General features: G+C 36.5%; 2 protein-coding genes across 2 annotated transcripts in view; one reads left to right on the plus strand and one right to left on the minus strand.

Moving 5' to 3' along the window:
- Positions 1 to 4,636, plus strand: part of ITSN2 (intersectin 2) — a gene marked incomplete in the record, with an annotated part of 76,320 nt that extends 71,684 nt beyond the window's left edge. Inside the window, 4 exon segments of the mRNA XM_015812315.1 lie at positions 701 to 783; positions 1,225 to 1,308; positions 2,428 to 2,601; positions 2,816 to 4,636. Of these exon segments, the coding sequence (XP_015667801.1) occupies positions 701 to 783; positions 1,225 to 1,308; positions 2,428 to 2,601; positions 2,816 to 2,973 (499 nt within the window).
- Positions 4,637 to 7,000: 2,364 nt separating this feature from the next.
- FAM228B (family with sequence similarity 228 member B) overlaps positions 7,001 to 16,724 on the minus strand; it is a 34,110-nt gene continuing 24,386 nt past the window's right edge. The window contains exons 9-12 of the mRNA XM_015812297.1: positions 11,951 to 12,028; positions 10,414 to 10,501; positions 9,964 to 10,108; positions 7,001 to 7,142 (exon numbers count right to left, since the gene is read on the minus strand). Coding sequence (XP_015667783.1) covers positions 7,001 to 7,142; positions 9,964 to 10,108; positions 10,414 to 10,501; positions 11,951 to 12,028 — 453 coding nt within the window. The remainder of the gene's footprint in view (positions 7,143 to 9,963; positions 10,109 to 10,413; positions 10,502 to 11,950; positions 12,029 to 16,724) is intronic.

Genomic DNA, 16,724 nt, shown 5'->3' on the forward strand with positions numbered 1-16,724 from the left:
AATGTATGCTGTTTTCTTTTTTGTTATTATGTTTATTCTTGGATTCTTTGATTGTAGTAAATCTTTTATTCATATCCAAAAGGCTACTTCTGGAATGTGAGAAAATCATTGAAAAAAATGTTCAAACGCAGGGTGTATCACAATTTGGTTGCATACCTCTACTTTGTATCTTAATCCATAAAAAAATAGATTGGTAATTTCACGAACTGCAGAAATTACAGGATTCATCATCTTTCTAAGGAGCAGGAACCCAAAAACCAGATATAATGACAGTAAAGAGAATACTAATTGTCCTAAGGGAAACTGGCATAGAAAATCCCTTAAATAATCTGTTGCAACTTTAACATTCCTATAATAAATGGTACTGAGAATAGAGAAATTTGCTGTTTTATTATATGGGTACAAACATATTGATCAGTACGTCTATATATGTACTGTATATCCCATATTTAAATATTTCTTGGTTATCAAGGATATTTCATATGTTTTCTGGAGCCAATAATTAAGAATGAAATTAGATGTGACATTCACAGATTTGTGTTCAGATGAAGCCAAATCTCTTAATAAGTTGTTTTTGTTATAGAATAGAATGGAATAGAATAGAATAGAATAGAATAGGACTTTATTGGCCAAATGTGATTAGACTCACAAGGAATTTGTCTATATTATTGTCCTTTAACAAAATTATTCATTCTTGTAGAACTGCCTGGGTCCAGAAAATTAAAGGAGCTTCAGAACAATATATTGAAACTGAAAAAAAGAAACATGAAAAGGCTTACCAAGGTGCTGATCTGCAATTGTAACTTTTAGTAACAGCTATTTTCGTGTTTTTGTGAGATTGGAAGGACTTGGCATTTATGTCAAGTGATATCTTTTGCTAGCCAGGCGACATTTTCAAACATTCTAAGACAGCAGTATTCATCAAAGATACTTTGGGTTTTAAAATAAGTACCATCTCTAAATATGTGCTAGATTCCTTTTTATTTAGGTGCAGATGTGTTAACAGAAAAACACTAATTGTGTATCAGCTCCAGAAATTTCATAGATCTGCATAAATACCCAATTGACAACCTGGTTGCTGTTGGGTGGTACCTAGTATTCATGAAACGATCCAGAACAAATTGATCAACTTGCAAACTACAGAAATAACTTTTGTGTAAATCTGCCAATAGATAGCTTGTTCTGAAATCTTTTTTTCACATCTCATTTTTATTTCTTTTTCAGCTCGATCACAAAAAAGCTCAGGAATAGGACGTTTGATGGTGCATGTGATTGAAGCAACAGAATTAAAAGCCTGTAAACCTAATGGTAATAATTTAGGGATGGGTTGTCAACTATCTGGCCAAATAGTTTAAACTGAGGGGAGATTTGCTGTTAGAAGTAGAGGTTGCCAAGCACGTATTTCCAAAATATAATATGTAGCCTTGCAGGGGAGATCTTTTTTCCTGCATAGTATGGTGAATATATAAATAAAAAAGATGGGACATTATAAACAAACTTGTTGAAGATAATCACAGACATTTATAACCAGATATTAAAACCATAAAGTTATTCTTTGGAGAAACTTGTGAATGCACACTTTCAACCTTCTGGAAGACGTTAAAACCTGGCTGTGCCAAATTGGCTTGGTGCTTTGTGTTGGAGTGGCTAGTGGATTAATAAGTACAGGTAGTCCTTGACTTACAACCATAATTGAGCCCAAAATTTGTTGCTAAGTGAGACAATTGTCAAATAAGTTTTCTCCCATTTTATGACCTTTCTTGCCACAATTGTTAAGTTAATAATAATAATAATAATAATAATAATAATAATAATAATAATAATAATAAAGTTGGAAGGGACCTTGGAGGTCATCGAGTCCAACCCCTTGCTCAGGCAGGAACACTACACCATTTCAGACAAATGGCTGTCCAGTCTCTTCTTAAAAACTTCCAGTGTTGGAGCATTCACGCTTCTGGAGACAGGTTGTTCCATTGGTTAATTGTTCTCACTGTCAGGAAGTTTCTCCTTAACTGTAGTTACCGGTAAGTTAGTAACATGGTTGCAAAGTGAATCTGACTTCCCCATTGACTTTGCTTGTCACAAGGTTGCAAAAGGGGATCACATGACTCCAAGACACTGCAACTGTCACGAGTCAGTTGCCAAGCATCAGAATTTTGATCACGTGACTATGTATGAAAAATGGTCATGTCACTTTTTTCAGTGCTCTTGTAACTTTGAACAGTCATTAAATGAACTGTTATAAGTCGAAGACTACCTGCATGGTGCCAATGCTGTACCAATCTTACCTTTGGTTTTTATTTCCATATTTAAGGTTCTTAATATTTTTATATTATTTTAATTGTAATCCACCAGAGTTGCTTTGCAGATGAGATGGGTGGCATATAAATTTAATATGTAATAGATGCACTTCTGTTTTGAATTAAGGAAAAAGCAATCCATATTGTGAAGTTAGCATGGGATCTCAAAGCTACACTACCAGGACACTGCCAGATACCTTGAACCCCAAATGGAACTTTAACTGTCAATTCTTCATCAAAGATCTTTATCAAGATGTATTGTGCATCACCATGTTTGACAGGGATCAGTTTTCACCTGATGGTATGTGTGGAATTCTGTGTTTGACCATATTTAAAATTTCCTTCCAATTTTAGTGAATAGAAAACAGAAGCATAAGCTCAAAAAGTAGCCAGACTTCTACTGATTTTGATTGTCCAGAATATGCTGATAATGCTTAATTTTCTTTATTTCTTTAAGATCTCTCTTTGTTTCACATTTGATGATCTGACTTAGGAATTTTGTTATTGTTACGCAGAGTTTTTGGGTCGCACTGAAGTTCCTGTAGCCAAAATCAGGACAGAGCAAGAAAACAAGGGACCTACAGCTAAACGTTTACTACTGCATGAAGTACCAACAGGGGAAGTTTGGGTACGCTTTGATTTACAATTATTTGATCAGAAAACACTTGTTTAAAGGAAGAACATGTGCTTTATTTATAACAGCCAGGACCAGCATAGATCATTGAACTGCTTTTACTGGCACGTTTTACAAGTGGTGTTTTAATATATACTGCTGCAAAATCATTTTGCCTGGTCACACGGACATTGTTTCTCCAAGTATATATTATTTAGCTCTGTGCTTTGCACTCCTGTGTTGGTGGCAATCTATGCAATATACTGTATATGAGATAAGACAGTGCCTTTCTTTATTGAAAGTAAATATTTTTACAGTAAATGCCAGTGTTTATTTCAGATTCCTTTTAAGCATTACCAAGGAATCTGACCATTTAAAATGTTTGAAATAGCTCCGCTTAGATTTCAATGAACCATAGGATATTTTAGTTCTGGGCTAAAATCATTCCTCAGGTTCAAAAACTGGAGTCTGGTTGACCCTTATCTCAGGTACCTCAGGATATAATTGTAGAAGAAGTTTCAGCACTTCAGGATCCTTTCAAGATTCTATATTGACAAAAAGTGCAGCCTTTTAAAAACTTGCTTCTGTTTTAAAAAGGAAATAAAATCTCTCTCTCTCTCCAGTTCTTTTAATAATTTTGCAAATTTACCAAGGTTTTTTGGTGGTAAATAAGAGAAATTATTTTGTCTAATGTGGGACATAATGACATGGGCTATGTGACTCATCTGCAGAAACAAACAACCAAAGCACTCTCTAAAGCAGACATGTCAAACTTGTGACGTCACGCGACGTATCAGAGCTTTTTTGCCATTGCCGGCAATGGGATGGGCGCGGCTCCGGTATGATGAAACCGGCCCGCGGGCCGGCAGTTTGACACCCCTGCTCTAAAGCCACTGCTTAAGGCATCAGGAGTCCACATCCTCTTCAAGATGGCCCATCAGTAGCAATCCCTGGAAAGTGTGTGCATGTTCAGACAATAAGGGAGCGGCTTTTGAAGCAGCCATGCCAAGCCACCCTAATGCTCAAGCTATGGCTTCAGAGAACCATGCTTCCAAATGATTGGCCTAATAATGTTTTGAAAAGTGGAGTTCCTTGCAGATCTCAATAAAACATGCAGCTAAAACATGTCCAAGACAAAGATTCCAAGGAGAAGGAAGTTAATGTTACCTTGGGCTTTATAATAAATAAGCTGGTGAATATACTGTAATTTCTCTACATATTAATATGTGGCATATTGCTTTTCTTAAGCCAATTTTATTGTATTTTGGAATGTAAATGAGTAAGAAAGAATCTAGGAATGAAACCGTGCAAAATTATCAATGCTTTAAAACCAGTTACATTTACTATCGGAATTGCTATATAGGATTTTATGGAATTTAATATTCAAGTCAAGAGTATTCATCCAAACTCCTCTGGTATGGCTTTACTAATAGAGCCTGAGCACAGCTAGTTTTTATTTATTTGCAGAAAAATTTAAATGTGCTGCTATTGAGCCATGCTCTTTATTGTGAAGGGTTCCTCTTTATAGAATGTAAGGGTTGAGTAAGAGCTGTATATTTTGAATATGCATCTCAGATATATATGTATTACTTTTAATTTAAAACAATGAGTGAAATTGTATGCCTTAAGTGCTGCCTTTCCATACAGCTAAGTGAACTGCAAACCTGAGAAACAGTTTTCTGAAATGCATTTTTATTAATATGAAATAAAAAACGTTATGTTCCCAAAGTATATATTCAATTAATTGAAATTAAACACATTGTATAAACTTCTGTATGATAGTCATTTCTGGGCAAATGGAAAAGAAACACGCACTATTCCAAGTTTACACAAGCCAAATTGCAGTTTAAAAACTCCAATACAATAAAGAGAAAAAAAAAAGTCCAGGTTTATACCATAAGAAAACAATTACATTTAAAACAGTTAAAACATTTTAAAATAATAATTATGTGAGGAGATACAATTTATCTTGAAATTCATGTATTCATACACACAAGCATATTTCTTGGGTATAGAGAAAGTAAACATAGCTCTATATGCTACAAAGACAATTTTATCACAATTTTAGAGCATTAGAATTTTTGGTTTGTTTCTTTTTTATTTGCAACTGATATGCTTCAGGCCAACAGAAAAAGAGGAAATGTCAATGTTAAAAAAAATTCTTCCAAGCAGAAGTTCTCATTCAATTGTCCATAACATCCATTCCTTCCCAGAACACATCAGGAAAAGTAATTGCTGCTAACAATATACAACCACCTTTATTCATCAATGCATTTCTGGTTCTTTTCTACTTTGCTCACATGTGCATGGTGCATGTACATGTATCCTGAAATCAAGAGTTCACGGTACTTTATGTGCCTTCGAATAATTGGGCCTCAACTCCTGCTGCTATTCAATGAGATTTTTCACTTTACCTCAAGAGATTATTTCTAACCAAAGAAGACGATACTTTTTATAATCAGGTATATTTTAACAGTTCATAACAATAAACAATGTAGGATTAGGCAACTGGCTTGAAATTACTTCCACTTCAGTCTCTAAAATTGAAACTTGGAAAAATAATGTTTTTATTTGGGAAAAAAAGTATTTTCCTATAAGCTGTAACACTATATCTTTGTTCCTGCACATTATTTATAATTTCAGTACCTGTCCAAAAAGACAATGCCATAAAATTGAATCAAATGAAGCTAAAGACACTAAGTTAAATGGATAAAGAAAATTCCATTTCTGGCGATAGAGGAGAATTTTATGAAAGAAAACCTCATCTCTGAGCTTTAAAGATTAATAAACTCTTGAGTTAACTCTTAACTCTATTGAAAATTCCTTACTTTAAAGGAATGTAAAAAATCTATATTGTACCAGGAGCGGAATCACTAATCTCTCAATGAGCCTTTAGAAATGAAGTAACTGAATATTTTTAAGCTGCTTTGTGGACAGGCGGTTAATCTTGCTTTGTATCTGAATAGGGAAACAGCAAAAGCCATATTCATGCTAAATTTATAAAAGTCTGTTGTTCAGTCTTTTAGAACAATTCAACTGGCATCAGCAGAGCCTTGGATGTAAAGACAAAAGATGCTTTCGAGCATGCAAGGCAACTCACCTAGCATCTGATTGCAACTTCTTAAGCCAAATGCATTTTTTCCCAGCAACTACAACAAGCATACGCACTTGCCGGGGAAAAAAATGCAGCTGCTTTTAAGAGCATATCCCTGTGTTCCCCAAAACATCTTTTTTTATCTCTGTATCTGAAGCACTGTCTAACCCCATTCCACTTCCGCTTCTGAAATAAAATGTAGTTAGATAGCACATTCTGTGATTTTCCCCTGTAAGAAAATATGAAGCAGCTGCTTAGCAATACTTTTGAAAGCAGTAATATGCAATCACAATTTTATGCAGCATTTAGTGTAAAATCCCTGTAGCCTATGTTTTACTATTCTCAGTAGTACCTCATGCGAAAATAAGCTTCTAATCATTCCTTTTAAGTAATTGGATCGCACTTTTATGGACCAAATTTTGGCATTATCCCTTTACGAGGAATCAGTTTCAAAGAAAGATCAATAGAAAGCAGATTTTATTTTTGGTTTCCAAACTGATGAGCCAGTACATATCTGCTTTGACAAAAGACTGGCCATTTGGATGAACTCTGATTTCCTGACAGAGGGGCATCTCTTCTTCAGTGGAGGCCAGGCCGAGTCACCCCAGCTCTTGAAATCCATAGTACTCAGGTTTCTAGTTGTGCTCATTTTTTGCCTTTTAACAGAATGAAATTAGGATGGTTAATGCTGCCCGTTATTACTCAGCACCAGTGAATTACCTCTGTTGAACCAGTTGTATGCTGTGCTAATTGATGCTGCTTGACACTCAAAAAGGTGGCCAATTTTCAAACATCACCTTTCGATTTCAGTAATACATAAAACCAAACCTTGTTACTGTTGATAATGGTGGAGCTGCGGACAATATAAAATGCACAGTAAATGAACAACATGGAATTATTCTGTGAGGGAGAAGACAAATCATCTTCAGTGGGAAGTCTCTTCCCCTTGGCTTTAAAAGGCAGACTGTTACAATGTTGGCGGAAGGCCTGGGGCTAGACCCAGATCATTTCCTGTTTTGAACCGGAGAGCAGGTTCCTGGCTTTCCTGGTTGTTGAGCCCCTAGGGAGAAAGTTTATTTCCTTCTTTCTTGCTTTCTCTTGCTCTTTACCTTTCCTAGCTCTCATATGTGCCTTCCTACAAAAAAGAAGGAGAATAAGAACAGGAACCACACACTTCCTTAGAGATCAATTATAAGGATTTGCTCCTGCCAATTCCTTTTGTTTTCTGGAACTGAGATTTCAAGGTCTCTGTTGGATCTAATTACTGTAATATTGCCTACCTAATTCCATTGTTCCTCCAAAATACAGTATATAGATCAGACTGTGAATGTTTACTGTTTAACCAAAGCCATTGTATTTTAAATGGATCAGATGTGGGGGGGGGGATGTGTGTTGATTTTCTTTTATTCTAAAACTGACCTTTAATAAGGAAGGAAGGGGAAAACTAATGCTAAAAACAGTAAAAAGAAAATTTAGTTATTTTGCTAAATGCATTGGAAAAGAGATGGTTAGTGATGTGTTAGAATGTCAATTGCATTCATCATCATTCCATTTGTAATTCTTATGAAGGTGGGTCTTACTGAAGGATTCCTAGGAGTGTTATCGCTGAATTCTACTTCACAGAAGAGATTATCTTTCTACAAGTCACTAACTATCCCACACAGCCTAGTCCTGAACCACTGAAAGTGAAAATTAAAGGATTAAAGAAGAGTATGACTCAATCAGTTTTAAATTGGAGAACAGAATCTCAGCCCGATACATCATGAATCTTTGTGCATACTTGAACACAGATCAGGGGAAGCCTCAAGTGAGAGCGTAAGAATGGTTTTCCTCTGTATAGAGAAGCCTCTCTCTACTTACCTCTACCCGTCCCATCAGGTCCAGCAGAAAGCCTGTGTTAAAAGAGCCCTGTCCATGAAACAGTCTCAACTTTTCTGGCCCAGCACCTGTCCCTTGGGAATGTCATTCCCTGGTGGTGGATCTGGCTTGCCATGTGAAAGGCTCTAAAGACGGGCTTGTCTCAATGATCCTGAGCTTCTGGTTAAGGTTTGGAGCTTGCTTATTGATCCAAGACTTGCACTTGCCTGCTTTTTTTATGAATGTTGGTTTCAGTTAGGTATTTATTTAGCTACTGTGTTTTTACTGTTTTCCTGGGTTTGTTTATTGGTTGTGTTACTGTATTTATTGTTTTTTAACTATGAACTGCCCAAAGTCACAAATACGAGGTGGCAGATATACAAATTGAAAAAATAAAATAAAAAGAGGTACATTTTGAACTGCCTCTAACCATCTTCAAAGTAATAAAAAAACAGCTATTTGCCCATAGTGGATATTCATCACAATCTACAATTTGTGCCTCAAAATATAGCATCATGTAACTTTTCAGAGAATATATTTTGATCCCTTCTGAAACACTCTATCAAAGAGTTCTCTATGCCAAACAATACATTGCCTAACTGTGGAAAAACCAGCTACAGATGTCTGTCCCAACAGACTTCTTCCAAGATAAAACTAATAATGTTTATACTCTTTTATGTGAAAATAGATTAGACAAAAGGATTAATCTGTGACTAATGAAAAGAAGGCATTTGTCTGGTTTACAAACCTTATACATGTGGTTACTGTTTAGTATTGATATCTAGAAAAAACATCCTGGGATTTTTAATCAACTCATTGTATTACTAATGTCATTATCTGGCATTCTGTCCTGCACAATACTCAGTTCTATTCTGTGCAACACTATAAAGATTTTTAGTATTTTCACCAATGGCTCATTATATTCCTCCTCCAAGAAACCACTTTATCTTGGCTTGAATAACTTTTCCCCTCCCTCTATAGTTTCATATAATTGTTTTTCTGGCAAATGGGATATATGTCATATAATCCTAGAAGGAACCAAACAGGCATATGACCATCCGTGGGGAGTGGGGGGGAGATATATATAAAAAAAACCAAATACGCATACAATACAATCACCAATCCCTTTTGACCTTGCACTGTGAAGTACAAGTATAAAAGAGCAAATGTCATCTTGCCAGCATTGTGGCTAGCTGTAGACATGTGGATATACAAGTTATTGCAAAAAACTACATTCTGTTCTGACAAAATGAAACCGGAAGCAACATTAGGAAGAACGAGAACTGAGCCTCATCACAAGAAGAGATTCTATTATTCTCAACTACAGTTCCACAAAATTGAGCCCTGTAGTAAACTGCCCTTCAATGAGCAAAACAAATGACTTATACTGAAGGATCTCAGAGACTATTTAAATTAGAAATATAACAGTTTAAGAAGAAACAGCAGCTATGGAAAATGAGAATGCTTTTTTTCTGAAGTAATGGAATAAAGGAAAACTGCCTATTGTAATCTAATGGCTACCATGTTACCAAACTGGAACTAGCAAAGGTTCAGTTCCACTACAGACCTCACTAGTCATGCACACTTATTTCAACTTTGATGAAGATTCTTTTTGTAGGAATAAATGCAAACTCAATAGATGAATTGAGAGTTAAGGGGAAAAAACTGGGGTGAATCAAAACTGAGTAGTGGGAATTCTAAATAGGAGTTTCAATAAAAAAGAATAATAGAGAAAATATAGAACTGGGGGGGGGAGAATAAATTAGACAAAACAGCGGGCCAAATGAATTATTACAGCAGCTAGGAATCAACCATAACCTCAAGAAAGGGTAGAATGGCTTCGGTGGTTTTGCAATGTGGTTTCTATTAATATTCTCTGCAAAAGAAGATTACAGGCTATATTTTGTTAATTACAAATTTGGCTAGTGCTAATTACAGGTAATTTAGAAATATATGGTCATTTATACAACAAAATGGTAAAGTTTGTGTTCCAAACAGTTCACAGAATGTCATCATTATACCCTTCATAATCAACTTTTATATTTGATGCTATTCAACAGAGAATGAATTTTAAAATGTAAAGGCTTCTCAAACTTTACCGGCTTTTTTGACGGACATCACTTTCCATATACTGGAATGGGATTTTCAGCCACTCTATGGGGTTCATAAGTTGCCGACCCAAAGGAAGTGGTGGTAACTCAGTCTTATGTAGTTCATGAACATCTTTAGAGGAATATACTTTTCCTGTGGAAAATTGTAATGCATATAGAGAAAAAAGGTTTTTTTCTCCTCATTAGGCAAACTTTCTGATGAAAAAACAAAACCTGTATAGTATTCAGCTAAATCCAATCTTCCCCCCAACCCCAAGTTACAGACATATCATTTGCTGTATATATCACATCGTGGAAATGGTTTCCAATATTTTCAAATTGGTCATACTATTTTAAGATTAATGCAAAAGGGAAAGTTGAAAGAATAATTCAAAACCTGGTCTCTAAAGAGACATTAAACCTGAAGAGTATCAGATGCAAACAGAAATATTACAGAACCTGTTTCACATTGCTGCATAATGCTGGCTTCAATGTATCTTCCTTCTACTTCCTTTAACAAGGGGTCATGTAAAGGAGGAACGGATGCCTAGAGGGAGAAAAGAAAACAGCTAGTATTAATATTTCAATACTTCATGACATCAAATTAGTCAGACCTATACAAATAGTCCTTGATTTATGACAATTGAGCCCAAACTTTCTGTTGCTAAGATGGTTGTTAAGTGAGTTTTGCTCTATTTTACAAGCTTTACAAGCTTTCTTTCCACAGTTATTAAGTGCATCACTGCAGTTGTTAAGTTACTAACAACAGTTGTAAAGTGAATCTGGCTTCTTGACTTTGCTTGTCAGAAGGTCGCAAATGGTGATCACGTGATCCTGGGACACTGCAACGAGTCAGTTGCCAAGTGTCTGAATTTTGATCACATGACCATGGGGATGCTGCAGTGGTCGAGTGAAAAACGGTCATAAGTCCCTTTTTTCAGTACCATTGTAACTTCCAATGATCACTAAATGAACTGTTGTAAGTTGAGAACTAACTGTAGTTCAGTTGCTATATACATCAAGGAGCATTTAGAAGCTTGAACACTGAACCTTGAAAGAAAAGTGCAGTCATGTCGCTCTGCAAAAAGTTATCAAACCTACTTGGTTCACGACTGGTGAAGTTTAGATACTGAATTTCTGTCCTCCTATTCTTGGGCATAGCCAATTCCTCCATCCCACAATTCAACTTTGGATCATTTTTAGATAGACCCAAATGCCAAGTAAGGATTAAGGTTGAAGGTAGAGCTGGCCCCTTCTTTTTTCTTGTGCACTGCCAAATAAAGGGCTCCCTGAAAAAGATCTGGTTTCTGACCAATGCAGCCGAGTCAGGTACTAGATAAACCCTCTGACTGACTGCTCTATCTTCAGCTCAACCAGAAACATCTTGGGTAGCATTCAGCAAGCCAACATTTTCTAATTTCACTCCCTAATCTATAATATAGGAGTAACTACACCAATTAATCTTTTATGTATGATGTGAGCATTACCTTGAATATTTTATCACTTTATTTTCACCATCATTTAAAAGACTTACACAAAGAAAGGCAAACAAGATGAAACTAGTTGTGCGATGTGTTATTCTCTAATTACTCTGTAAGACTATGTAAATTATGCTCCAGCAGTTATAAGCAATATCCATTTCGAATGTGTATAATACTTTCGTCTTCATGGTTGTTCCCTCCTATGTTCTTAGAAATTACAAGTCCATTCTATTTAAGCAGCTAGAAACTGGAAACTACAAAAACTGCACATGCTCTAAACCTGGGAAGGGGGAAAGGTGAGAATCCTCACAGGAAAGGAAAGGCCAGCTCTGCCATGAGGTGTCTTTATTTAAGTTTCAATAGCCAGGAAGCCAATCCCACAACTACCCACAAATACCTGTGAGGTATTTTTTACCTCTTCTTTTAAAATCTCTAACCCAAACCCGTCTTTCACAGAAGTCTAAGAAAGTCAATAGGAGCTCATCAGGAAAATGGGAGCGCACAATCTCTCTCACCTTCCACAAATCTGGAGACGTCTTCAGGAAGAAAGGATCGTAAGATGACGGACTATAACTTTCTAAAAATGCACCTCCCTGAGTGAGCAGAAAGAGCACTCGGTGAACCTATGGCCATCACATATTATTACTTCAGAGTAGACAGTTAATATTTCCTGTTTGATAGCTTAAATAACATCTAATACAAATATCTTAAACAAATTACTCTTATAGTCCCAATTTTCGTAACATCTTCTTACAATAAAATGAGTTTATTTTTATCACCCATGTGAATCAACACCACCGAATCAGGATATTTTTATCCACTTTATATGAAAATGAATTCATTCAGGCCAATACAAAAACCAAGTATTTCAGTTACTATACAAACTGTATTAAATGAAGCCCCAACACTTTTTCAGCATTACCGAGGTTGACATTTTGAGCCGGCAATTGCCCTTTACCTATAAATTAATGGACCTTTTTAGAAGAAATTTTAGTTATTCAAGACAGTAAGGACCAAATTACACTTTCCTCAAAGCATATTTTTAGAGGGCTTTATTTTAATCACTAGAGACCTTTCCCCTCCTGAAAAAGGAGCTTCATGGATTTTAATGTGCATTACAACCAACAGGGAGGGAGGGAGGGAGGGAGGGAGGTTAACCATTTCCTCTCCATCCCTTCTTCCTGTCATTTCTGCCACACTGCAGAAAATGGTTTCAAACAAAAACAAAATATATGTCTTTGTTTAGAATAGGGGTATTTTCAGCAGATAAATAAATGTGAAGGAAGTGTTTAATCTTTCCCTTCATATATGCCATAGTTCTGATACTAATAAGGCAAAGCTTAACTTCTTATTCTGAAAAAGAAGTTACCATGACAAAGCAAGCTTTTGAAATGAATTTAAATACAACACATAAGTTGGGGAATGATGGTTTAATTTTAGAGTAAGATGTAGGCCACATTTCAAATGAATTTTTATTTGTTCTAAGTTCATTTGTAAGTCATATTTCAATATCTGAAGTAAGGAGCCTTGCAAACTGCACTTCTAGGGATGGGCTAGCTAGCACTCTCCATTACAAAAAATGAGACAGCCTCATATTTTTTTTGCCTATTATACAGTATATTTACATTATAAATGACCTTGAAGCCAAATCCATTGGCACTGATGAACTTTCCCATACAGCTGGGTACCTTTAATCCCTGGTAAAAAGTTTATGTTATGCTTGATATAGATTTGCAAGAACTATATTGCACCAGACAAAAAATTATAGCATATATTCCTGCTTCAAAGAGTGTGTGTGATATACCTATTACAAACATTAAGGAAAATAATAATATTATGTGGGCAGACAATACATAAAATCCATAATTACACAATGTCTTAGTTCTTTTTCTTCACTCCATGGTGCTTAAAATACAATTAGCAGTGATTCCTGAAGAACTTTCTCCTAAGTCGTCAGTCATTTTCACTGTACATTTGGGAAGCATTACAACCACAAACATTTGAATCTGGTCTACCGTAGAAAAGTGGCTTTTATTTATGGGCCAGAGGCACTGAAGAAACCCAAAGCATCTTCTGTCTTCAGGGATATTTAACACTGTCAGTATTCTTCTGCCGGGCTTGATACCTCCTCTGAGACTGGATAGGTGGAAGTACGGGGAGGAAGAAAGGGTTATGGGAATGATAAGCACTGAAGTCATGACCATATTTTGGTTTGGATTCTGGAGGATTTTGTGAGGCCAAAGAAGTATCCGTGGCTGAAGGAGAAGATGGTTGAAGGACAGGAGATGAGATAGGGGGAACTACATATTTTGGGAGAGATGGCAAAGCATTTGGAGAACTGACCAGTTCTGTGGGGGACAGCTGTAGGAAGGGTGAAGGGAAAAAAATTGAAGGCGAATGAAGATAAGGGGGAAATGGAGGAAGCAAATGAAAGAAATGAGATGGAACAGATGGAGGAAGTAAGACTGAGGGGAGAACGATAATTGGAGGGGAGGCAGATGGAGAAATGGAAAGGAGAGAGAAGGGAAATGGAGGAAGAAAAGAAGGGAAATAGGAACTATAGGGAGGACTCTGGGACTCAAAAAGTGGATGAAATGGAGGAAGGAGCACACATAATGAGACGGAGGATCCTGGAGCAGAAGAAGCCTAGTAGAAGGAAAAATACAAGGAAAGCAGAAAACAAATATATGAGCAGAAAAGCATAGAATGTTAAAATATACTAGATAATAACAGAAAGTCAAAGACAAGTTTCATTCTTTCTTATTGCCAATGGCAGTAAGAAATGCAAATCCAATCACGTGTTAATTATGATGCACTTATATAGAAATGGTGCACACTTTCTAATCATTTATCATAATCATTTTTCATACTTGCAAATCTCTATTTTTACCTTTTGAGGATTTTTCTATCTCTCTTTTAAAATGAAGGTATTAAATTTACTCATTGATACTGCCTTTGAGACTGTACGTGATGGATAGAAAGAATAATTTATCCAAACATTTCTGGACAATAAATATAGCAAATCAGGAGCCCAAATAAAGCAGAAGTCTAATATGTGGTCTGCATTTATATATACTGCATACATAAACGGAGATTAGCCAAGTATACACACACACTTACACATTTGTATATATGTGATATTTTCAATAACTATCACGTCTGAAGCAAAATAAACCAAGAATAGAAATAACTATGGTTACGTATATTGATTGTATTGAGGAGTTTCTATTCTCCCAGGTCAAATTCCCTGGGAATTTTACTATGAGGCTCAAAACTGATTGATGTCAGCCCTCCAATTGAAAAAATCTGAAGTCCTAATTACCGGGGGAAGAGGATCATATTGGGAAAGAAATAGAAGCCAGAAATATATTTAGTTAGCAGGGATCATTCAGTTAACTACAAAGTTCATAACCTTTAATGACATGTCATTTGTTCCACAACGGTAGAAAAGATTGGCCTGTGTTACCCAACTGAAATAGCCAAAGCATTCCAACTCACGCATCTTTCACAGAATGTTCCACCAGCTGTTTCATCCCCTTTCTCTAAGATAGAGTCTTATATATATTCTAACAGTCAGTAAAGACTTTAGGAAATGGGAAGACAAGGTCTCTTGATGCAATTGCCTATAGTTAATTCTCCTTGCAAGAATTCAAGCAGAGATTGTCTGATGCTATATGTAAGAAACCCCCATTGAATTCTTGATTCATTCCTAAAATAAGATATTCAAGAATAAATATCTGTGAATTTAAGAGCCCCTTTTCACCCTCGCCACAAGCCTTCCCTCCACAAGAGAAGTGAAGAGCAGCAGGACAGGCAATCCTTGACTTGAATCCGCTGCTATGTAGTTTATATACAACTTGAAAAACACCCATTAACTGCAGCAAGTAAAATAACCTGACTGGTTTTGACTTTTATGACCACAACGAGCCCAAAATTGATAAATTGCTAAGGCAGTTGTTAAGTGCGTTTTGCCCCATTTTACTTTCTTGCCACAAAGTGTTAAGTGAATCACTCCAGTTATTAAGTGAATCTGGCTTCCCCATTGACCTTGCTCATAAGGTTAATTTTAAGGTGATCAGGTGATCCCGGGACACTGCAACCGTCATAAATACATGCCAAGCATCCGAATTTTGATCACATGATCATGGGGATGATGCAACAGTCATAAGTGTGAAAAATGGTCATAAGTCACTTTTTTCAGTGCTGTTATAACTTCAGTCACTAAACGAATGGTTGTTAACTTGAGGACTACCTGTACTTTATGTTCAAAGCTCGGCAATGAGTCCATGAGGGCAACTTAAATGCAACTTTCTGTATCTGCTGATTCAAGTCTTATAACTGGTCTTTTTCCCCCATTCTTCAGTTATGAGTTCCATGCACTTCATTGATGTTGTGGATTAGAGTGAATAATCCCTCTGGGTTTGCTCTGCAAGTTATGCTCCCTTGTCTTTTCCTATAAGCAGGCAGCTTCTCTTCTTTTCACAGATACTGTAGATGGCTGCCTTCACACTAATCTTGCCACTATATTTTCGCAGCTTGGCATATAAAGTCTTTGGCATAGAGATTATTTCAAGAAAAAAAATCAACCATCCATCTTAATGAATCCAAAAGGAAATTAGTAACTTGACTAAAATACATTAAAATATGTATCAGAGGAAGTAATTGTTTTTCTCTAAAACAGATCTTATAGAGCAGCGGTTCTCAACCTATGGGTCACGACTGCATTTGGGGTCGATCGACCATTTCACGGGGGTCGCCAAGCAAGGCTGTCAGCCATTTTTCCCCCCTTTTCCGGCAGGTGCCTTACCTCCCTTGGGCTGGGCCAGCTGGTGGTCGGCCTGCTCCGTCTCTGCCGCTTGCCAGCTACGCCTCGGCCGGCGCAGGGGGCGGAACCACGCATGTGCAGCGCTCCCGGGCAGGGAAAGTCCTCGACTTACGACCGGTTGGGTAGTCCTCGACTTACGACTGGTTTAGTCCTCGACTTACGATCGGTTTAGTCCTCGACTTACGACCGGTTTAGTCCTTGACTTACGACCAGTTGGGGTCGCGGCATTAAAAAGGTTGAGAACCATTGTTTTTTTTTTTTTTTAAAAACAAAATTTTTATTGGTTTTTATTTAACATGGTGGCAAGGCCATCAATTAATCAAAACAAAATCGTACTTATACAATTCAAATTATATCAATATAATTAACTGTTATACATATAAATAATCTATTATTATTTTAATGTATCCTACTCCCCCCTTTAATCAATGCTATTAACTCTACTTCTATACTCCCTCCCAGCC

This window comes from Protobothrops mucrosquamatus, unplaced genomic scaffold, assembly GCF_001527695.2.
Source record: "Protobothrops mucrosquamatus isolate PMUCROS unplaced genomic scaffold, P.Mucros_1.0 scaffold78, whole genome shotgun sequence".
Taxonomy (NCBI): domain Eukaryota; kingdom Metazoa; phylum Chordata; class Lepidosauria; order Squamata; family Viperidae; genus Protobothrops; species Protobothrops mucrosquamatus.